This window comes from Lipotes vexillifer, unplaced genomic scaffold (genome assembly GCF_000442215.2).
Source record: "Lipotes vexillifer unplaced genomic scaffold, Lipotes_vexillifer_v1.1 scaffold1009, whole genome shotgun sequence".
Classification (NCBI taxonomy): Eukaryota; Metazoa; Chordata; class Mammalia; order Artiodactyla; family Lipotidae; genus Lipotes; species Lipotes vexillifer.
Window position 1 is genome coordinate 343,862 of NW_006772405.1, and position 24,932 is coordinate 368,793.

The following is a 24,932-nucleotide window of genomic DNA, read 5'->3' on the forward strand; positions in this document are numbered from 1 at the left end:
TTGTTTTTTTTTTTTTTTTTTTTTTTTTTTTTTTTTTTTTTTTTTTAGTAAAAAGGTATGTATGCATGTTAATCTTACAACTCGGTGAATATTACTACAGTCTTGTTTTATTTGAGGGGCAGGAGAATGGAGGAAGGAAAAAAATAACCTGTCAGTGAGATGAAGTACTTACCCACTTGATAAATATGAGTTTCTTTCTCTTACAAAGGTACCTCCCTCTGCAGGATATCATGTGTATGGAATGTCTTTCCCGGAAGCTAAAGGAAGCAGTCACCCTATATCTGAGAGTTGTGAGGGTAGTGGATCTTTGTGCAGGGCGATGGTGGGAATACATGCCAAGTGGTAAGTAAATTTAGCCTGTAATGTACAGTGGAGCCCCACTGGAAACTACTAATAATGTTCCCATCAAAAGCTACTTGTTACTTTGGGATAGGCAATCTAGGCACCTTGTAGGTAGGGAGGCAGGATTTTATCTAAATTTTTTAGGTTAGTTTAGGTTGATGAAATGAGTTTTGCCTGAGGCTTTACTGTTTTAGTGGTCTGTTTTCATTTCCTACTCCTTAAGAAAGTACATCAGTCTATTCCACAAATATATGATTGGAGAATACATATTGAGACTTTGATTAGCTAAGTATATGTCTATCACATTTGACAAAGTGTCCTTTCTTCCATGATGCAGGTTTTCATGCACCCTCTGGTTAAACAGATATTTATCAGTTTTTGTAAAGCTGCTGTAGTTGTAGGTCACAGAAATTGCACTTCTGGAACTTTCATTTCTTTAGCACTTTTAAAAGGCCTGTGCTAGGTCTTGGAGATTTCTCAAATAATGCATTGGCCTTGCATGTGAAGAACTCAAAGTTAGTACCCTAACCACAACAAATGGACCTCAGGTAAGGAGACCACCAGAAAAGAAAGTTCATGACTTTAGTTAAGCAGAGCACACCTCAAAGGGGAGAAATAATATTAAGGGCTAATCAGGCTTCTTTTCAGTTAACACCAATCTGTTAATTATTCCACTTTAGTTAATGTTGTTTAGCAATTTTGAATATCTTTTTAAACTACCTTTCATCAGCAATATTCAGATCCTGATATTTTGAAAATGTGATGAAGCTGTGGTGCTGGGCAAAGGGGAGGGGTCCTTAATAGAAGTGAAGGGCTGAGGAGATAATTATCTTCTTCTGTTCTATTGTGTGGAACAGAACAGACTGCCTCTGAAATACTGAGATATTGTACAGTTTGGGGTGCTACATAAGCTTTCAAGAGGGTCATCAGTCAACTGATAACTCTTATCAGTTGGCCGGAGTTTTCACTATATCTTTTTGTGAAGAACATTGCAGAGACTTGAGGCTAGAATGGGAAGCAAAGCACATTTGTCTTCAAATACTTTAAAGAAACTATCGTAAGGGAAAAGCATTCATCATACTGCAGAGACAGCAGGAAAGAAAAAATCAGGGCAATGTGAAAAGGACTGTCATTTCTTTTATTAGATTTTCTTTAATGGAGGTTAGGCCAGTAGGAAATATGGACATGGGGTTAACGCACTACATAAAGAGATAGGATAGCAGAGCTCCCATGTGGTGCAATCTTACAATTAAAATCTCTGCCCCGTATCAAATTAGAGAAGAATTTGTCTGCACATTGCTGGCTTCTTTTAGACTGTGATAAATACCTGTGAGCCCAAGACTTCCCATCACTGCAACAAATATAAAAGAGAGTCAGAGCAAAGTCTCTATAGCCTAGAATAAGGTCTTACTAACCCTGCTTTGCTAATGCCACCTTTGTCTGGTCTCTGGAGTTTATAGCCTGATTCTCTATATAATAATGCTAAATAAGGTTTTTATATAGCACTTTATGGTTTACATATATGATCTCCTTGGACTCTCACACCATCTCTGTAAAGAAGGTGGAGAGAGGCAACGTGTAATATACAACAAGAGAGGATGGACATTGGCAAAGGTCACATTCATTTTTTACATTTTTAAATGTGAGAGTAGATATGTAAAATGGTTAACACATTGAATCGTTTCGTAGAGTTACTGTATAAGACAATAATAAGGACTGTTATTATAATTAGAGAGACCAGGTAATCTCTTGAGGTCCCTTCTTACTCTTCATTTTTTTTGTGAATCTGAAGCTAACATAGCATCTAGACTAGCCCTGTACAAGTAGAACAACTTTTGAAAACTGTAGTAAGACTTAATGGTTTGGGACTTCATTTTTATTCTTGAAAATTAATATTTTTATTTATCATTAGTGAGTAGACAGTTAGCTTTCTGGTGGCCTCCATTAAAAACAAAAAGTAAGATAATAAAGTATCATCAGTATGAGACTTATCTCCTTACCGCACCAGCAACTTGTACTGTGGAAGTAACCTGTATCTTTCTCTTCCCATCTGGTTGTTTCCCACTGTGGAGCACAGCTGGCCTCTCAGATAAATAGTTTTCTGTCAGTTCAGCATCCTCGTAGTTTGGATTGCTTATGCTCTCTTAGCTAACTTGCATCCGTCTTTTTCAAAAGAATGAATTGTCTAAAATGTCCTGGGAATGATAGTTAAACACAGGATAAAGTAATGATTGGGAAATGGGTAACTAAGAGAATGCAGTTTGAGATGGGATTTGGGTTAGAACTGTGAGCTTCCTGAAGATGGGGATCCTATCTTACTTATTTTTTTAGTTGTGACCTCTATAGAGCCTAGAGGTTTTATGGACCAGAGAGTACCTTTCAGGGAGGAGGGTGGTGGCCAGAAAGGTTGTCCGTCCTCACACATCAGTCAAGTAGGTCCAAGTCATCTGGGTTAAAAGTGTGTTGTTTTTAGTTGAAGATTTATGTGCCTTAAAAGCAGAAGCAACAACAAAAAAGAAAATAGTAAATTAAAAGTTTCAGCTGTAAAGTATCAACTCAGAATAAGTGGTGTTCCTGACACATTTCCTCTGTTACTAAGGGAAATCTTTTCTGTTTAACCATTTGTTCAGCTGTAGTGTTAGCCTTATGAAAATTTAAAAAGGAAATCTCTTTTTCTGTTGTTGTTTTAACTTTTGATAAAAATTACAAGTGCCTATACATTCTGACCAACAGAAAGATGAACTTGGCTCTAAATACTTGTGAACTTCTTAGGCTTCACAGATTCCAGTTTTCTGACACTATTGAAGAAGATGCCAGATGTTGAACAGCTATATGGCCTTCACCCTAGATACCTTGAGAGGCGAAGGGTACGGGGCCACGAGGCTTTTAGCATTCCAGGAGTTCTGGAAGCTTTGCAGGCATGCCCGAACTTAGTGGTGAGTGCACCTGGTTGAACATTTGACATCAACTAATTGATGAAATATTAAATTAAAAGAATGATAGAACATGTTCAGTCACATGAAAATTTCATCCACAACGAACTTTTAAGTTCCACTGCATACTTAGCATCTTATGATACAGAAATAGAAGCTTTGGATGCTAAATTAAAAGCCTTTCTTGTGTTTGCTTTGGCATTATTCTGTAGGGTGTGGAAACTTCTCATTTGGAATTGGTAGAATCTATTTGGACATACATGCCACATGTTCATATTTTGGGGAAGTTTCGTAATCGTAATGGAGCATTTCCAATTCCTCCTGAAAATAAACTGAAAATTCCTGTAGGAGCCAAAATCCAAACTTTACATTTAGTTGGTAAGTACATGTTTCTTGGGTTGCTTGTGACTCCTTGAAATGCCATACAGCTGAATATTCACTGAAAGGGAACAATGAGGATTTTAGAAACGGCTTTGCTGATTGATGATGGCAAAAGAAATGCTTGTGAGACTTGTATACAATTTTAGATTTCCCATTAAAGGGCCCCAGGGAGTGGGGGGTTGGCGGCAGACAGGTAGGTGAGAGAACTACTATTTCACAACCAATCTGATCCCGTTTTGATAGGCAGTTTGGGTAGTTTTGAAAGTTGTTGGGGTTTTTGTGGTTTTGTTTTTTGTTTCTTTTTTGAATGAGCCAGAACCCTGCCCTTGTTCTCAGACATCCACCTTTTGCTCCTAGTTCTACCCTCTAGAGGAGAGTTCTCTAGTACAGCCTTCTGTGGTGATAGAAACGTCCTATATTTGTACTATCACATATGGTACCCACTGTAGCCAGTGAAACAGAGGAACTGAATTTTTAAATTTTATTTTATGTTTATCAAATAGCCACATGTAGCTAGTGGCTACTTTATTATCCTGCTCAGCTCTAGAACATCACAGAATAAAAAATCTTAGATAACTCTAAGTTTACTTGTATCTTCTCCAAGCAGGCCCCTCTTTCTTCAACCCAGAGCTGATGGAAAACTTTGCCACTTCCCTTTTTCCTGAGAAATGGAGAGGGAATGGTCTTTTTCCAAAGGCACCTTATTTGCAATGGTCACAGTGTGCATTCTCCATCTAAATATTCTCTGAAATTGTATCCTAATAATTTCAACCTAAGTAAATGATAAGAACAGATATTTTCTCAAATTTAATTTGTCATCTTTGGCTTAGGTTGCTGAAAGGAATTTTGGGGGACTTCTGTTGCTATAGTCTGACTATTAATATTTATTAAATATTTTCTTTAAAATATACATATTGAGTATCTCCTGTACCTTATTCCAGGTATTGGGGATGGCCCTGAAGAACTGGCTATTTCTGAAACTGGGTCAGGTGCTGAAGGGAGAGCAGCAGGGATGATAAGGACTAGGTCTTAAATAAGTCTTAGATGTGCAATTATGGGAGAAGAGCAAAGCTCTCTCTCTAGCAACCCTTCATTTACAAGATCGAGTAGTGGTTCTGATGAAGGAGTTGGATATCTAGTTTGAATTCGGACTTTTAGATAATAAAGGGATTCTATAATATCTAAAGTTTATAATACAAGCTCTGTAAAGTCAGAGACTATTTTTATATCTTTATATTTTCCGTGATGCCTGTCACAGTTCATTGCAAATATAATAAGTACTTGGTAAATTTTGTTGAAATGCATTTAATTCATTTGATTAATTCAGCAGTTTAACACTGTTTTGGTGATACAGATGTGTATAGTAAATTACTGAAAATGCTGGGGAAGACAGGTAATTGTGTCCTCTGTTTATAGAATGGATTTGGGGTAAAATGTGGATTGGGCATAGAATATAACTGTCTTGTCTGGATCTGTCTCACCCTTGCTACCCTTGGGTTTCCTAGTCGGAGCGACCACCATCATGGTAAATGCTAAATGTACCTTTGTGAGTTTTGCATCTTGAGTCCCAATCTGTACCTCACTTCTTCTGCTTTTCTTCCTTTGGACTAATCCCCATTTAGTACAGTGTTTATGCATAGTTCAGTACTAAAGCCAACTACGTTTTTTTGCGTGGACCAGGTTAAGGAGTAACCCTTATAGTAGGAGCATTCTGCAGAATTTAGCTTTCAAAGAACCAACAATTTAAGTACTCCCAATTTTGCTTTCTCTAGTTGCTATTGCTAGCAGGGCTTCTACTGACTCAAGGTTAAAAGTTATATTAAACTGGTTTTGCCAGCTACTGCTTTTTAAATGCCATCACCCTGGATCCTTGTATTTCTCTCCGAGAATTGTGTCACTTCTTGGCTGTTCCCTAGTCTACAGTATTTAGACTCTTGGACACGTTCCTCAAACTGCTTCGTACCATAAGAATTTTCAAGTTACCCAGTGCTCTGTCTCCTTCCATATCTCCTGACTTATCCTCCCACTCTACATCCCCTTTCTTCCAGAAATGGTCCTCTGCACGTATGATTCCTAGTAACTCTGGAAGAGTTAGAGTTGCAAGAAAAACTTGTGTGTATAAAATGTAGAAGTACTTTTAAAATCCCATCTTCCCATATGCCTTTTCTAAAGAAATAATAGTCTGTTTATTGTGTTCTTAAATTGTTCTTTACAAGCCTGTTTTAAATAAGCTTATCTTCCTACGTGTTAATTAGGTAATTTGTTCTGATGAAAATATACAGGAAGGATATATTGTTAACTTGAAAAATAGACTCTTGAACTTATACACAGAATACAGTCTTTTAGTGGTTTTCTTGTTTTTTATTTTTTTGTATATATGCTTTAGGGGTGAATGTTCCTGAAATTCCTTGTATCCCAATGCTAAGGCACCTTTATATGAAGTGGGTAAGACTCACTAAACCACAGCCATTCAAAGATTTTCTTTGCATCAGCTTACGAACTTTTGTCATGAGGAACTGTGCAGGTAAGGGTACATAGTTGTGGTGGAATTATACACATACTATTCTAAAAATGTCCTAAAGCAAACTCCATAGCTACATTTGTAAGTGAAATTATATTATGCTATTACTGTTTATGTTTGTAACTTACCTTATGAAGGTAAATGTACTTTTTGTTTTAAAGACAGTAGACATATGATTTGTCTTTGACCCTTAGCAGAAAAAATAAGGTGTCAAAATGTCTCTACATATTTCTTATAGGCACTTTTTATAGGATTGTTTTAATAAATTTGTTTTACTTTCTTTGTCTCTGGCCTCCTGATCATTCTGCATGTAAATAGTTGTCTGACCTAATCTACCTTAAAGCATAAAACACTGCTTTTATGATACTACTTTTCTGTTCTGAAACCTTCAGTACTTCTGTTGCCCTAGTGTGTCAAGTGGGAACTGTTCTGCTTCAGAATTCATAATACCCAGGGCCCCTCTTGATATCCTTATTTCACACTCCTTTCTAAGGTACTCCTTTTATTGTCAGGCCTGCCTACTCACTGTTCCCAAACAGCCATACCGGCTTTCGCCTGAGTGTTTTTCCATATTATTGTTTCCTTGTCCTGAGGTTTACACTTCCTTCTTCCTCTTCACTTGTATACATTTTTTAAGTTTTGTTCTTCAAACTTTCTTTTTTCTTTTTTATGTAGTATATCGGATCTTATTTTTGTACCTGATATGTTCTGCCTTTTTATCTTTTTTATAATTATTTATGTTAGTTTTATGTTTGCGTCAGTTGCCAGCTCTTTGATGGATAGGATCCTATCTTTTGTAATCTTCCATAACACCTAATATAACACTGGTCACATAGAGAGATGTTTAAGTCATTGAGCTGTTTGTTAGAGTGAAGGATCAAATTTTCAACTTGCCTTTTCCCCTTATTTATTTTGAGCTCAAAACTATTGAAACTTCAGGGAATTTACAAAAAATACTAAATCTCCAACGTTACTGAAAAATCCTTATGCTGAATAAGTATGTGGTTAACAGACTAATACTCTTTCCAATGAGAAGTATAAATTGCAGAGAGCCAGCCACTTGGCTGTCATTTTCAGACATAGAATTTATAAGTTATTCATTTCAGTTGCTGATTTGAAAAATCATCTTTACAATTTACATTGTTCCATTGAAATTGTCTTTCTCCAGGACCCACAAACTCCTTGAAATATGTCCCTTTAGTAACAGGCTTAGCCTCTGCCCGCAACTTGGAACATTTGGAAATGGTTCGAGTTCCTTTCCTTGGAGGTCTTATCCAACATGTAGTTGAAGACAGTTGGAGATCAGGTATTCATTTTCCTTTAGTTACTAAATATTTTTAAAAATCAGTTTAGGGCTTCCCTGGTGGCGCAGTGCTTGAGAGTCCGCCTGCCGACGCAGGAGACGCGGGTTCGTGCCCCGTTTCGGGAGGATCCCACGTGCCGTGGAGCGGCTGGGCCCGTGAGCCATGGCCACTGAGCCTGCGCGTCCAGAGCCTGTGCTCCGCAAATGGGAGAGGCCACAACAGTGAGAGGCCCGCATAATGCAAGAAAAAAAAAAAATTAGTTTAAAATTTATTAAGCTTTTATTTAGCTTCTCTTCTGAGTCTTTATAAAAGAAAATGCTTGTTAGTAATTGTACTTTCTGTCTGGTGTATTTAGTGAAGAATAAGTAACCATGAGTGTGGCCAGTACTCATTTCCTTTTTATGCAGTGTTAAACCTTCTCAAAATAGTAGAGTGATAAGGCCTGTTTTCTGGCTTGTTAATACTTATTGCTTAGTTAATAACTCATGTTATATTTGGACTCTTTCTGAGAGATGTTAACAGAGATATCCTAGTGCCTTTTGCTGGGAAGAGATGTTTTTTGACTTAGACAACTTAGTTCTACAGAAGAACTTAGGCATTAGTAATGTTAATCTAACATTTGCTTAATACTTATAGTATATAAAATGTTTTCATGTTTATCAGTTGGATATTAGGTCCATCCATCAGATGTTGGCTTTTAAAAGAAAAAAAGATTTTACTTTCTAGCTCCCATAATTATATTTTAAATGATCATATGTAGCATAACATGCTCCACGTTAATTATCTCCTCACTGCAACAAAAAGACCAAGAAGTTTAGCTATATAGATAATTAATAGTTGGGATCAGAAAATGTAACTGTGAATATCCAAAATATAAATGAAAAATTATCTAGTACCATTGGTAACAAATAGACATTATCATTTTTAATACTGTTAAAATATGAGTAAGTACATTTTTAGCATTTTGTCAGTTAATCAAGTCTGGTACAAGTGCACTTCATTAGATTGTGTGAAGGGGATGGAGACTTCCTCAAGATCAACAGCATAATTTTTTTTTTTTTTTTTGCGGTACGTGGGCCTCTCACTGTTGTGGCCTCTCCCCGTGGGGGGCACAGGAGCACAGGCTCCGTGGCCATGGCCCACGGGCCCAGCCGCTCCATGGCATGTGGGATCCTCCCAGACCGGGTCACGAACCTGTGTCCCCTGCATCGGCAGGCGGACTCTCAACCACTGCGCCACCAGGGAAGCCCAACAGCATAATTTTTATTCCATGGCTCTAGCTAACAGGATAAAATCAGAAAGGAAAAGAATGCTTGGTGTTAGTTTATTTACCTCTTGTAAAAATAAAAAGTAAAAAATAAATTTAAAAAATGAAAGGAAAAGAAGACCACAGTGCAGTCATTCATTAGAAGACCTGGAGAGAGGTACCAAAAGCTAAGAGTTTGCATAAAGGGCCTAAAAGAGCAGCAGAGACTTTTCTTCCCTAATAAGCGTTTAAGAATGACTCCACCTTATATTTTACTTAAGGAGCCAGTATACCTCACACAATAGTTAATTCCAGATGAGTCATAGATCCAAATGTAAAAAATACAGTTTTTAAAAGAAAACTCAGGAGAACGTCTTCTTGACCTCTGGTAGTCAAAGATTTCTTAAATAGTATACCAAAGAACACTTACCATAAAGAAAAAAATTGGTAAACTGGGCTAACGATTTTTTTGTTCATCAAAAGGCATGAGTAAGAGAGTAAAAAGCCAAGCTATAGAGTGGGAGAAGCTATTTGCAATACAGCTAACAGACAAAGGACTTGTATCCAGAAAGAACTAAAATTAGAAAAAGTCAGAAAACACAATAGGAAAAATGGGAAAACATTTTGAATAGAAAAGATTTCACAAAAGAGGATATCTAAATGGCCAGTAAACATGAAAACATGATAAATTTCACTAATCATTAGGGAAATGCAAGTTAAAACCACAATGTGATATACAAGCACTAAAATGATTACGCCTAAACAATTATCATCTAAAGTATGTAGAAATGCTTTACTGACAGTGCTGTGGTCAAATGGAACACTTATTGTTTTTGTTCCTTTAACTAGGTGGTTTTAGAAATTTGCACACTATTGTTTTGGGAGCTTGCAAAAATGCACTTGAAGTAGATCTTGGTTACCTCATCATCACTGCTGCCCGTAGGTATGTTTCCTCTTCACATTGTTTCTTTTGTCTTAGAATTATGTTTTTTCCTGTTTTATAAAAATTGGTGGGAATATGTGTTTGAAGTTTGAGCATGCCTTTTTCAGATTTAAAATACAAAGGAGTTGTTTAAATAGCAGTAGGTTATCACTTAGTGGGAGTCTTCTGTTACAACTGATGACCAACTGAGCTGCATGCCAGACCTAGCAAGCTTTGAATGGGCGTGGTCTCATCAGAGAAAAGCAGTCAATTATCTGGAAGTGCCTGAGACTCCAACAGAAGTCAGCATTGATGCTTTGGTGTCAGCAGCCCGCTCAGGAGCCATTGTTTTAACCTCCAGATGGTTTTCCCAGTTGTTTTAGTTAGTTGGTGATAATATTTGCTATTCAGAAATCAGTGTTCTAAGTCAGCTTTTTCAGAGTCCTGACCTTTAACATCTTTATATTTTTAACCTATTTTCACATCACTTTATGCCATGTTTATTATTTCCTACATATCAAAAGTCTACCTCTACTTTTACTTTTATAATACTTAAATTGAATTAACCATTTTTCAATTTATTAAAAAACAAAACTCTTACTTTCCATCAGTAGAATATTAAGAATATAAATAAAACAAGACTGTATCTAAGTTTAAGTGAGTAAATATTGTTACTTACTATAGAACTATACTCTCTGCTTAAATGGGACTTAATACTAGCCTAAAAAAGATATTAAAGAAATGCCAGATGCAGATTCTTGCCTTGACTTAATCAGGTTTAAGAAAGTACCAGAAAGGATATAAGATTATAACAGTGTAACTCATTATTATTTACTGTAACTTCAGTGTACACATAAGGCGTGTCTGCACTTTATAAAATACTCTTTTAAAGGAAACATCTGATATTTTTTAGTGGAGGGGGGAAAGTTGTTTGCATTTGACACTTCAGTAAGATAAACTTCTTTCAGAGCCTTACATTAGGAAGTACCTTTGATTCTGATGGCTTTCATTTTACTTTTATATGTATCTCTTTGTTCATAGGTTACATGAAGTTCGGATCCAGCCTTCCCTAACCAAAGATGGCGTCTTTTCTGCCCTGAAGATGGCAGAGTTGGAGTTCCCCCAGTTTGAAACCCTTCATCTGGGATATGTAGATGAGTTTTTGCTGCAGAGTAAGAATTATCTCATTTAATCCCTACAATTGTTGTCAGGAACTTACTTGACAAAGTGAACTCTGAATTGGGATGTGCCATTATTTTCTTGAATATAAAACAGCTTAAAATCTTAGGTGCTGTCACTTCTTGAAAAATTTAAACTTGTAGTGTCAGTGATTTTTTTCTTTCTATATTGCCTCTGATTTTAGCATATTATAGAAAGTGTAGTGATTGTCTACCCCAAAACAGATCCTTATTTACATTTGATATTGTCTCGCCTTTGCTCCCCAAGTTTCTTTCCCATTCTGCTTCATTTTTTTCACAGAATGTCATCCCTGGTTCCATTTGTTGAATTTGATCTGCCACACTTCTTGAAGCTTTTGATGGTCCTCTCTGATGAGGTCCCATTCCCTGCCCATGCTCTTCATTTCTGTAATAAGCCCACTGGGGGTTCTGGATTTTCCAGATAGTGTGAGCACATAATGGTCAGTATTCGTTTAATGATGATTGCTGTTGGAAGGCTTGTTCACAGCATTTTCTGGAATGTATTTACAATTGGGAACTCATTCCTTTGGGTTTGAATGCATGTCAATTCATTATTCATACTTTTTTTCCACATGACATTAGTCAGACATGCGAAAACATTTACACCTTCAGCATGTTTTTATTTTTGCAAGAATTAGTTTCTTACCCATGTAATTTGTAACAAGTCTTCTTAAACTCTCATTGTCATACCAGATGACATTTTTTCTTTGGATCTAATTTGCATTGTAGAAGAACATAAGAAGTCTTAATTCTTCTTAGTCTAGATCAAACAATATGACTTGTTTGTCCCTTTTCATTTCTGATATATGTCACAATAATAGTTGGGGTTTTTGTTTTTACTTTGTTGCAGTTCTCATCAATACAGGTGAAGCATTAAAAAAAATCAAAGCATTATTTTCTAGCCTTTTTAACACAGGAATCATTTTTAGTCTATATAGCTTTGAAAAGATCAGCTTTTTACCAATGTAGCTTTAAAATGCTAAACTAGCATAGTAATTTCAAATAAAATTAATGTATTTGGTATCAGGCTTTTCTGGTTTTCAGTGAAGTTGCTAACATTCTGTTTCTATAGTATCTGTGTAGTAACTTAAGATTATTAGCTTGGTAATTGGTGTTTTTTTCTACGGTCTTGTTTTTTGTTTTTCTCGAAAGCTAAAAACGTGACAAATTTTGTATTTTCATGATTGCCACCTTTAGGCCCACTGAAAGAATGTCTTTGAGAATTATCTTTAGAACCAGCTATTTCCCTATAGTGTTTCTTTCCTCTCAACACACATTTTCAATAGAAAAACACTTTACCTTTTTTGGGGGCTGCATTGGGTCTTTGTTGCTGCGCACAGGCTTTCTCTAGTTGTGGCGAGCGGGGGCTACTCTTCGTTGCAGTGCGTGGGCTTCTAATTGCAGTGGCTTCTCTTGTTGCAGAGCACGGGCTCTAGGCATGCAGGCTTCAGTAGTTGCAGCTCAGTAGTTGTGGCGCACAGGCTTGGTCGCTCTGCAGCACGTGGGATCTTCCCGGACCAGGACTCGAACCCATGTCCCCTGCATTGGCAGGTGGATTCTTAACCACTCCGCCACCAGGGAAGTCCCAACACTTTACCTTTTGACTACCATTATCTCGTTTTTCAACGTAACTTGTTTCATAGACTCCTTAATATTTAATAGTCTCTTAGCTTTGATTTTTTTTATAAGCCATTCTTCATATTTGTTGCAGTTCATCCATTTCTCCTGTATACGTACTCTCCTCTGTTACTCCAAAGACAGTCTGGGATTCTCTGTATGAAAATAGGTGCCAGGTGTGTCTAACAGACTATGTAGAGAGGAATGAGAGGTCACTGCTTATACTCTTTCACTTAATCTCTTGCTTCTCAGCCACTTAGATTTTGAAGCATCTCTCCAGGAGGTTAGGGTGGCTCCTGGTAAAACTTGCACCAATTCTTTGTTACAAAGGTTCTGGCAAAATATAAATAGAAACATTACCTTTGTCCCCATACACTTATCGTAAAAGTGACAGTGCCAGACTGGGGAAATGGGTGTGCTGAAAAGTAGATGCTGTGTACTGGTAATATAAGAAAAGTGATCCAAGGATGAATACTTAGGGGTTCTTTGTTTACACAGATTCATGATTTCAGAGATTCATGTGAAGGTGATAGGCATGTAAAACTCATTCAGATCCAGAAGCAGTATAGAGTAGTCTTTAGGGCTGGGGCTTTGGAAAGAGGGAGTGAGATGGAAGTTCATTAATCATGGGACCTGGGGCAAGTTATTTCTTGGGTTCAAACCACCCAATAAAAAAGTGGGAAACGGTCTTATCTCCACTTAACAAATGAGAAAACATGGTATTTTATTATTACAATCTCTTACACTTAGAAAGCATTCAGTGAATGGTAGCTTTTACTTTTAGCTGACCTCTGGGCTGAATCAGAAAGAAACAATCTGAGTCCTAGGTGATGTCATCAGGGTTTTGAGGGAGTGTGATGATCAGGAGACCCTAAGAGCAGGAACAGTTCTCAAAGGAATGAATGTAAGACATAGATTTATCATGCTAGGCTGTAGCAATTATTCTGACAACACCTTAACTGGGATCAGTTCAAAATCTACCTGATCATTAGGGAGAAGGCAAATTTTAAGTCCAAAGGGCAAGAAAGAAGTTTTTACCAGGAGACTAAAGAAAATTGCTCAGAAAAATTATGAAAAATTGGTTAAGGTGAAATCTCCAAGAAATGCCAGTAAATACAAAAAACAGGGACTCTAGGAGAGAGACCATGACCTATATGGAAAGTGAAACTGGAAGAGTTGGGAGTAGACTGGTTGTTTTAAACATGTCCAGGCTAAAGGTATGAATCCCTGCCCTGAAGGGCAGGGCAGCTTGTCCAGAGCACCTGTTTTCTTTGTATTTTATGTCAGTTGATTGCAAGGACCATGAGAGACATTTATTGGGTTCCTGTATCATAATATCCCAGCATTATGCTGGACATTGAAAATGTAACTATAAACTAACTAGGCAGAGTCCCATTTTCCTTCACATTGCTCATAGTCAAGTGGACCATTCTGTAGAGCAAAGGCCAGGCAGGTGGCAGGAATAATGATAGGAAGCAAGGGATAAGGTGTGATTTCTAGTAGCATAATCTAGAATGGAGGATCCTTTTACTAAACCCACTCCCTAGTCTGTGACAAGACAGTAGGCACTAAAGCCCAAGGGCAAAAGAGTGGGTGTATGTGTGAGTTAAAAGTCCACTTTCTGAGGTTAGGTACATACTTACTAACCTATACATGGTTCTAAAAATGAATCTGAATTTCAAAGTGTACTCTTCTCTATACATGGCCACACCCGACTCCAAAAACATTATCCTTATAGAGTGAAAGAGTTACATTTTTAAGATTTTATTTTTCTTTTTAAAAGCTTAAACTTCACCATAAATGTAAACCAATACAGTTTATCCCTCAGTTTTGCTTTAAGACTTTGCCTTCTTTTTTCCTTTTCTAAACAATTGAAAATAATCTTTTCTTACTAGCTGTCCCTTAACTTTTAACATAAATTTTTATTTTGCAAAATAAAGGCTACCATTTGTACAGAATACCTAACCTAAAATTGTACCTGAACCTGAACCTGATGATGGAGAGATGACGCCGGATGATCATAGAGACTGATCATACTGGATGTTAAAATAAATAATTGGCAACCTTTTTTAAGAACCTTTAAGAACCTTTAAGAACCTTTTTTTGTTTTTTAAATCAATTTCTCTTTCTAGGCAGAATGGCTAATGCAGATCTCGTGAAGTATGGTTTGGCTGATGTGGTAGAAAATCCTGGTATCATCACTGATATAGGGATGAAGGCAGTCAATGAAGTTTTTTCCTGTATCAAATATCTGGCAATTTATAATTGCCCCCATCTACATAACCCATACAATTGGATCTCAGGTACTGTGTGCTTAAGTGCGGCTCTATTTTATTAATGTCAAAATAATATGTATCTTTGTTTTCTGTGTGTGTCATGAATTAACATTCCTGATATAAAATATAGACATTTTATATGGATCATTCATAGAAGTTCTGGGAACCTTTGATAACTGAGTTGGAAATATTTTCAGTGCCTCTTTGAACTCCTGCCTAGAAATTTGCACTGTCCAAGTTATAATTCAGTTGTACTGATCCTTACTTATTTGTTTTTCTTTGGGCCAGGCATGTAAAGTTTAGGTTAGGAATTGTTGCCTGGGATGTTATGGTTGTTTTCTCTGTATTAACTTCAAATGGCATATCATCTGAACCAACAAAGTGGGTATGTATTTTAAAAACTTGAGTTAGGTGACATATTAAACATTAACTTGTGAAATTTTCTATTGCCTTAAAATCCTAGGCTATTTCAAATCTCCCCTCCATACGGTATCCCTTGTGTATAGAAGTGTGACTTTTGCACTTGGTATTTTTCGTTATGAGGGGAGTTTATTTCCCTCCCTGAGAGAGTAATGCTATTTATTTCTTTTAAAGCCCTTCTTAAAAACCTAAATTCACAAGCCTTTAAATAAATTCAGAGCTAGAGAATTTTCGTTTTGACATCGTCTTAGCAAACCAAGCCCCCTTACTGACACCTGCAGACCAGTCTCCTCTGCCGTCTGAGCCACTGCACAGGGATACTGTAGCTCCTTACAAAACCCATCTCCAGACCTGTTGTAGGGCTCCCAGGCCTCTGCTGAGATCATTTGTTAGAATGGCCATGTCTCACCCATGAGAAGAGAGGGTCTACCCCTTGCCCAGCAGCACCAAGAAGTTATTGGGAAATAAACTTTAGGCTGTATGCGGCGTAGATCGCTTTTAAAAAATAACATTTATTGGGTTTTTGGTTTGTTTGTTTTCTTAAATACAGAAGAGTATAAAGAAGAAAATAAAAAATGGCCTATAATCCCATCACTCAGAACTCCTGTTAACACTTAAAAACTAAAAGTAATACATGCACTTGATAAACAGTATCAAACAATACAGAAAGGTACAAAATGAAAAGTCTCCTCTTCTCAAAGGTAACCACCATCAACGGTTTCTTGTATATTCTTCTGGACAGGTTATTTTGTGCATATTGCAGCCTATACATATATAGCATTTAAAAATGATTTACATATACGAAAGGACCTTACTGTGTATACATTGTCCTGTAGCTCGTGTTTTGCGCTAAGAATATTTTGGAGAGCTTTCCATATTAGTAAGCATATTCAGGTCTTCTTCATTCTTTTAATAGCTGCATACTGTTTTATGAAAGGAATATGCCAACATTTCTTTTAACTAGTATCCTATCGTTAAATAGGCATGTGGGTTTTTAAGTGAATCATATTTAAGTATAGGCTGACTTAGTTTCAAGTTAACGATTTCCAAGCCATCTCTTTCTCACAATGAAATTAGGTAAGGAAACATCATAGTTTAGAGTCATCAAGTGTTAGAGATCATGAAATAAAAGAAAATTTACTCAAGGAAAAAGGATTTAAAAGTCTTTGTGACCTATAGCAAAATTCATGAGTAATGGAGAAAGTGTTAGTTACATTCTCTCTGGCCATATCATTTCTTCAATAGACCACTCAAGATGGACTCGATTGGTTGATATCAACTTAGTGCGTTGCCATGCTTTGAAGCTGGACTCCTTTGGCCAGTTTATTGAATTGTTGCCCAGCCTGGAGTTTATTTCACTGGACCAGATGTTTCGTGAGCCACCCAAAGTAAGTCACATTTGAGAGCATTTTTGTTTATTTTGATACTGAAGGAAGAAAATAAAACAACCTAAGTAATTTTTTTCCCTAATAATATGCCTTTACAGTGTTATAATTTGACTTTTTACTGCCAGCCTCAGTGAAGGAAGGCATAAAGGTTATAATAATGTATAGCCACTTGTTCTGGTAAATGACTATTAAGGGATTTCCAGAGAAAGGAAAGGAAAAAGTAAGTGCAAAGCTGTCTCCATCAGGTTTATAAAGTGAAGGTAAGAGCAAAGGTGGAAATTTAAGCTAAAGCAAAAGTTATTACTCAAGAGTAATTAGTTGGAAGATTGAATCTCTAATTAGCAACCCAAAATATAAGTAAGGATTAGGAATTTCGTTTTGGAAATGTTTTACTTTGCTGCTGCCTTTTCTGTTCAGTTGCATATCTGGGGAAATCTGAGGTTGCCCAGTTGTACTAAATGTTATTTTAAAACTGCTTAACAAATAAAGCTTTATACTCGCATCGTAATAAAAACTTAATGTTTCAACAAATTATGTTCGCTCTTGTCAGTTCTTAATGGTTATATTCCCACTGTTGAAGCAGTGTGATATAGTGGGGAAAGCTCAGGGTTTGAGGACAGATTATTGGGTTTCAAGTCCCAGGTGTACCACTTACTGGTCGTGCACTGTTGGGCAGATCCCTTCCCATTGTGCATGGCATCATATGTAAATCAAGAGTGATAACGCTTTATCTTGCTTGAAGCGTTCTGGGCCTTAAACGAGGTCCTTTATGAATATGTGAAAGTATTTCATAAAGTGCCATATAAATATTCTATGTAAAGATGAAATGAAGGAATATTAAAAACGCAGGGTTCTACACTAACCCAAATTAATAAGCATGTGGTTTCTTCTTGCTTTAGGGCTGTGCTCGGGTTGGTCTGAGTGCAGGCACAGGAATTGGGGTTTCCTCGGCCCTTGTTAGCAATCAGAACTCCAACAATGACAATGATAATAATGCCCAGAATAATGCCAACATCCACGACAACAATCACCATCACCCAGATGACTCAGACGAGGAGAACGACTTCCGGCAAGACCTGCAGCCAGGAGAGCAGCAGTTTGCAGCCGACGGTAACCCAGATCTTTTGTGAGCTCCAGATAGAAATGATTTTTACTTTGGGTCATATTTCTCTTACTCTCTTCTCTTTCCTTCACCGCCTATTTCAGTTTGTCACTTTACACATTGGGGGACCTTGCTAACAAAACAAATGAGGGGGGCTTCCCTGGTGGCGCAGTGGTTGAGAGTCCGCCTGCCGATGCAGGGGACACGGGTTCGTGCCCCGGTCCGGGAGGATCCTACATGCCACAGAGCGGCTGGGCCCGTGAGCCATGGCCGCTGGGCCTGCGTGTCCGGAGCCTGTGCTCCGCAACGGGAGAGGCCACAACAGTGAGAGGCCCGCATACCGCAAAACAAACAAACAAACAAAAAACAAATGAGGGGGTGGATGGAGTTTGCCTATCTGCTTGCTTATTTTAACGTTATCTTTGTGATGCCTCTTGTCCATAGAATCTATTGGGGTATGTACAGAAAGGGAAGGACTTAGATGCCATGAGAATTAAGGTACAGTGAGCCTTAGAGGCCTGGCTTAATGGAGATTTAACTGTCAGGATATGGTTGAAGGAGCATCTTTCAGTATCTTGCTGACCAGTAGATAGCTACATTGGACTTGAACGTGGAGATCATTTTTGGGTGTTCCAAGAACTGGAAAAATGAATAGTAGTCATGTGCTAGACATTGTGTTGGAAACCTTTCATATACCTTTCATCATTAAGTCTTCAAAACCACCCAGAAAATTAAGTACACGAGCTAATAAGGACCTATGGGATTTCACTTATGTAACTATCCATTCTAATTCTTTGATACTGACTGAACTCCTGCTGCGTGCCAGCCCATGTGTTATTAGGCTTCATCTGCCCCTGTGTTGATGAGTGAGAATGGAATGAAATCGTTTCCTTAACAAATTTTCCAGGTTCCCAGTTGACCCTTAAGAACTGAAAAAGGAATCTCTTCTAGCCACTATTTGGTTGTTGCCCTTTCACTCATTCTTTTAGGCAGAGTAATTAATGAGAAATGGGGTGCCCTGGTGTTATTAACTCCTTTCATAATGAAAGTATTCTGTGTATAGAGCGTAATTTCCTTTAGGATCACTGTGAGTATGCATGTCCTGACCTAAGAATCATCTGTAGGCATTGTTTTCACTTCCTTACCTCACATGTTCTCTATAGAACTGTCCATTTTGGCTCTTGCCAAAGTCACCAGTGACTCCCTTATAAAAAGACTAGTGGTCATTTCTCCACTTGCATCTTCTTTGACCTCTCATCTCAGCTGCATTTGTCACTGTTGTCCACTTCTGTCTTCCTGAGATATTTGCTCCTCTTGGCCTTTCTGAAACCATTTTCCTGGTTCTCCTATCTCATTGGACACGCCTCCTCAGTTTCCTTTGCTTGCACCACCTCCTCTATTCCGCTCTTGTCCTTGTTCTCCCTTTTTCTCTACACATTTTCTCTAGATGACCTCATTCAGTCTCATGGCTTCAGTACCGACTACATGCTAATGAATTCTAAACCTGTATTTTCGGCTTTGATATTTCTATTTTTTAAAGTAACTGCAGTTATATCCAATTTCATGCTTTTAATTTCCACATGAGTACTCTTAGGCATTTCAAACTTATGGCTAAATCTCTGCTCCTAAAATACAAAAACAAAAATGCAGAGCCAGCAGGTGCTAGGGGTGAAGGAGGGGGGAGTGAGGTCAGGTATTGTTTCTTTGCCTTGTTCTTGAGTGCCATCATAAGGATCTGGACTTCAGAGAATACCAGCCGTTCATAGAAAACTGTTACAGCAGCTGCAGTGCAGAACTCCTCAAATCCTACAAACGCAGTTGTGGTTGAAGCTGATGTACTGGACAGATTATAGACTCCACTAGAAAGTTACATGGCCATTGGCTTCTCAGTATAGAAAGTTACATGGCCATTGGCTTCCATTGTGAAGTCATATATTAATGCAGCAGGAGCTAAAACTTATGCGAGAACACGGTATTTGATTTAAGAGAGAACAATGGAAATTTAAATCTACTAACATTTGAAACTAAGGTTCAGTAGATGAGAGACATGACTACAAACCAAATACTTGAGGTACAGTATTTGTCAAATATGATATTTTCAAATGCTGAGAAGCAAAGGAATTAGTGACATAAATGCCAAGATTGAGGAATTCAACAGCTTCAACAAGAGGAAGCCTAAGAATACCAAAGATGGTGGCAGAATTTTAGAGAAATGAAGATTGGCATAAAACATTAGGTTCCATGGGTCTTTCCAACTTGGCAATATGTTTATGTGTATTTATTATTACATACATGTCAGGTTGATCCTTTTAAATAAAAAATAATGACCAGGGGAATTACCTGGCAGTCCAGTGGTTAGGACTTGGTGCATTCATTGCTGTGGCCTGGGTTGACCACGGGACCCACAAGCTACATGGCACGGCCCAAAAAAAAAGGGACCTGGAGAAAGGCCATGTGACTGTTGATCAAAACCAGGAGTGGTGGAAAGAATTCAAATAAAAGAAAGAGAAACAACTAACAGAAAAAACATAAAGAGTGGTACAGGGATTAAAAATAAAAGGGATCATTGGGAAATAATGTTAGTTGAAATGAGTAACACTGATGCTTCCACTCTTTAAGTACAAGCATAACAATATTTTAAATATTACTTTAGTTTGAAATGGGTATTCACATGTTGACTTTCCTTAATGTCGAATTTTAAAACTTTCCATGCATGAGCTTTTGGACCAACGCTGGAATGAAGCGGATTCACTCACTCTTTTACTCTGTTGTATTTAACTTAATCAGCTTGCAGGAAGTAATTGCCTATCAAAGAAGGGCACTGTATAATTTTAAAAGCAATTTAATTTGTATAAGTTGTGTCTTTGCTTTATAAACCACTGAAATAAAATATGGTGTTTTATAGCGAACATTATCATTAAGGTAATAGATGACTCCAACAAAAATATGCTTTTGTTGTTTTACAGAGTACTGTATTAATTTACCCAAATTCTGTAATTTGGTTAAGGATATTATCTTTCTTAGATTTTCACTTCCAAAAGTGTTAAGATTTAGAATGCTTTATTGTGAGCTAGTTATATTAACTGAAAATACAAGTTCATTACCTTCATTTTGCAGCACTGTAAAACAGGAAGAGATGTTCATATATTCTAACAATTCACATTGCCTAACATAACATTACCATGTGTCAAAATCATGATTCTGTAATTCCTAAAGCATTTTGCTACATTATTTTAATATAATTACTTTTGGAGTAATTATAATGACAAAGCATAGTTTTGCCTATACGTCATTTAACTAATTTTCTATCTGGATTTAAAACAAATCCCACATACTGCTTTTAATAGTGGGGTGCCACTCCATTCCCTCACCACTACCTCCACAAAGTAACCACTAAGTGAAATTGCTCTGCAGCACTTATTTTGGGCAATGGTTCTCAAATTGGAGTGCATCAGAATCACCTGGAGGACTTGTTAGACCAGGTTGCTGGCTTTCACCTCCGAGCCTCTGAGTAGGTATGTGTGGGGCCAGGTAATTTGCATTTGTAACAGGTTCCAAGGTGATGCTGATGCTGCTGTTTGGGAATCATATGTTGAAAACCACTGACTTTTGGAAAATCCTTGTTTTTGAAGTCTGAGGACCGGCTACAATGTGAAAAAAAATCCCTGGTAGATTCATTTTGTTTTCTGTTTGGGGGCAAATACTTGTCAACCGCTAAATAGTTATTCCTCATACTAGAAATTGTTGCATGCAAATTATTTTGTTAAATGTCAGTGACTTTTTAATTTTATAATGGTTAATGAAGGCTATAAATTTAGAATCAGGTTTTATATAAAAGAGACCAGTTAATATATTTGTTAAAATGGCTCAGATCCATTAAGGTTTATGATTATGTTTGGTGACAGGATTTTTTTACAACTGAAATAACATTTCTCCTGAACAGAATATTTAGTAAACATTGATACTTGATTAAAAGATAGCTTACATCGTTTCTGTAATTTAAAATTGTTCTGAAAAAGATGTACTGCCCAATGATAAAATATTTTGAAACAAAGAAAAAAAAAATCAAAACCAAGAATCACTTGCATTTTCCCTAGCCCAAGGGTAGCATCATCTCATTTAATTACCAGAGACATCTATTGAGACATTATCCTTTCTTTGCACCTACCTGCACTCCCCAACATCGAGTCCTTTAGCAAGTCTTGTTGACTGTCTCTAAAACATCTCCCCAATCCATCTACATTCTCCTTCCTCATTGTACCAGACCTTTTTTTTTTTTTTTTTTTTGCGGTACGCGGGCCTCTCACTGTTATGGCCTCTCCCGTTGTGGAGCGCAGGCTCAGCGGCCATGGCTCACGGGCCCAGCCGCTCCGCGGCATGTGGGATCTTCCCGGACCAGGGCACGAACCCGTGTCCCCTGCACTGGCAGGCGGACTCTCAACCACTGCGCCACCAGGGAAGCCCTGTACCAGACCTTTTTTACCTAAATGTTTTTAACAGCTTTCAAAGTAAAATTAGTTCTTAGAGCAGCCAGGGCAGTTTTTAAAAAACATGTACCAGACAGTGTTACTCCCTTTCTTAAAACTTTCCAGTAGCTACGCACTGCCTTAGAAAAAAATCCAGTTTCTTGATTTGGGCCATAAAGTGCTACATGATCTGGCTTATCCTCACCTTGTGCTACTTCCCCCCTGACACACCATGCATGAATGTGCCAAGCTGTCGCCAACTGCTGCCTCTTCCTAGAATGTCCCTCCCTCCATCTTTGCATGGCTGGCTTCTTCTTGATATTCAGGTCTTAGCTTCAATGTTAACCTCAGAGCTGTCTTTCCTCACGACCTTGATCTTTTTTTTTTTTTTTTTCAATTGAGGTATAATGGACAGTGTTTGTATATATTGCAAAATGATCACAGTGAGGATGTCTAGTAAACATCCATCACCATACATAGTTACAAAGTTTTTTTCTTGTGATTAGAAATTTTAAGATCTGCTCTTAGCAACTTTCAAATATGCAATACGGTATTAATAACTATAGTCACCATGCTGTACATTATATTCCCATGACATATTTATTTTGTAACTAAATTTGTACCTTTTGATCACCTTACCACTTTGTCACCAATTCATTCTGTTATATCATCCTTTTTTAATTTTGTTACATAAGATATTATTTTCTGATGTTTTCATTATTGTTGATTAAAAATTTTTTTTCCTTCCTCAACTGGAATAAGCTCCATGAAAATAGAGATATTGAATATTACCACTGTTTCTTAGCACCTAGAAACAGTAACACATTGTAGTAGGCGCTAAATAAATATTCAAATTAATGGATACAATTAAAGAAGTTAGCTTAAAATAACCTTGAGATATTATATTAAATATTTCCACAGGTTATTGTGGCAACCTAAAATGCAGTTGCTCAGCAGCTTTGGGAAACCTTATCACGTAGATATAAGAATGTACTTCTGTTCCAGTGGTTCCCTCTGCCTATAAGAAGCAATTCTAAGCTTTTCACAATCTGGGACCCAGACTACCTTTTTAGCTTTCTTTTCTCTTTCATACCCTCGTCTCAACACAAACTCTTGTTCTTTTTATCACTGGGCTACTTACTCTTCTGGAAAATGTAACGTGCTTCCTAGTATATAAAATGTCACCCCAACTCAGTGAAACCTTCCCTGTCGAACAGGAGAATTAACTGCTGCTTTTTTGTCCATGTCCCCCTTACTTGGACTGTTCTAGCACTTAATGAGTATATTCTGACCTTATTCTGTGTGTCTAACATTTCTGCTCGAAGGTGTGCATTCTCTGAGAGCAGGGACTATATAAATTTCCCATCTATTCATCATCCCTGTGTTGTAGCAGGCTCTGGAAACAGACCTCATTCCAAATCCTAGCAAATTACTAACCTTTCTAAGCCTCAGTTTCCTCAACTGCAAAAATGAGTCTAGTAGTAATACCCTTGTAAGATTGCTATAAGAAATAAATATGGTAATGTATATAAGAGCATTTAGCATAGAGCCAGACATAGAGTATGTACAGATTACTAGCCGCTGTTCATAATCACTATTGAATGAAAGAAGCGAATTGATTGGCTTTTATCATGTAATGTTTCCGAACAAGGTGAGTTCTCTTTTTGGCCCTAAATAAAGTGTAGTGATTGAGGGCTAGGGCTGGGCAAAAATTTGGGATGGGAGGCTAAACATGAGGGGGAATGTACTGTTGTGTATATTTAAGACCAAAGCAAACCCTACTGTCCCCCTGAAATCTCAGACTTCTCTGCTGTATATTCCAGTGGCATTTATCTGAGTGGTATCTTTCTGGCTTACTCATATTTTTATCTTGTTTCTTTGTTGACTGTATGACTTTGTCCTGTCTACTTACAAATTCTGTAGATTCTTTAGTTCTTTCTGGAACAGGATCTTGTTTTCTTCTGTGTTGGTTTATTCCTTTCATTCAGATGGCTGGCTGATTTCACAGCAGTAGTGTTGAGCACCCGAAGGCGTTGAGTGGTGTGCAGGGTAAACACAGTCTGCCGCCCTCTGGGTCCTGGCCAAGCTATAAATGTAAAGGACAGTATTGGTATTGTCCTGACTGAAACTGGGACCAGGAACCCAAGCTTAGGTGTAGGTAGTAAGAGGGTACTGGGTTGAATACTGACTTGAGGGATTTGGATTTAATCTTGTAAAAAGCTGGCAAAGCCAGGAATTATTTTATTTAGGATCCTCATAGAAAAGTGACTGTTGGGGCTTCCCTGGTGGCGCAGTGGTTGAGAATCTGCCTGCTAATGCAGGAGACACGGGTTCGAGCCCTGGTCTGGGAGGATCCCACATGCCACGGAGCAACTAGGCCCGTGAGCCACAACTACTGAGCCTGCGTGTCTGGAGCCTGTGCTTCGCAACAAGAGAGGCCGCGATAGTGAGAGGCCCGTGCACCGCGATGAAGAGTGGCCCCCGCTTGCCACAACTAGAGAAAGCCCTTGCACAGAAACGAAAACCCAACACAGCAAAAATAAATTAATTAATAAACTCCTACCCCCAACATCTTCTTTAAAAAAAAAAAAAAAAGTGACTGTTGTATCTTAAGAAGATGTAGTAAAGTGATTGAAGCTTATCAGTCTAATATTGTTCACTGTGCTTATCATCTGGAAAAATATAAACGTTCCCACTCACTGATAGGCACTAATAACCCTAGTGACGACTTAGATGCAAATAAAACATTTGAGTGATATTAAAATGTTAAATATGTACTTACTGTGTTTAATAATCCTTGCCACGCATTAGCCAA

The 24,932-nt window shown here is 37.7% G+C and overlaps 1 protein-coding gene across 2 annotated transcripts in view; it reads left to right on the plus strand.

Annotated features, from left to right (window-relative positions):
• FBXO38 (F-box protein 38) overlaps positions 1–24,932 on the plus strand; it is a 54,521-nt gene that overhangs the window by 11,176 nt on the left and 18,413 nt on the right. For both annotated transcript variants that reach the window (XM_007447484.1, XM_007447483.1), the window contains 10 exons: positions 209–342; positions 3,115–3,278; positions 3,488–3,653; positions 6,043–6,180; positions 7,346–7,483; positions 9,577–9,670; positions 10,691–10,821; positions 14,598–14,768; positions 16,407–16,549; positions 17,449–17,659. In XM_007447484.1, the coding sequence (XP_007447546.1) occupies positions 209–342; positions 3,115–3,278; positions 3,488–3,653; positions 6,043–6,180; positions 7,346–7,483; positions 9,577–9,670; positions 10,691–10,821; positions 14,598–14,768; positions 16,407–16,549; positions 17,449–17,659 (1,490 nt within the window). The remainder of the gene's footprint in view (positions 1–208; positions 343–3,114; positions 3,279–3,487; positions 3,654–6,042; positions 6,181–7,345; positions 7,484–9,576; positions 9,671–10,690; positions 10,822–14,597; positions 14,769–16,406; positions 16,550–17,448; positions 17,660–24,932) is intronic.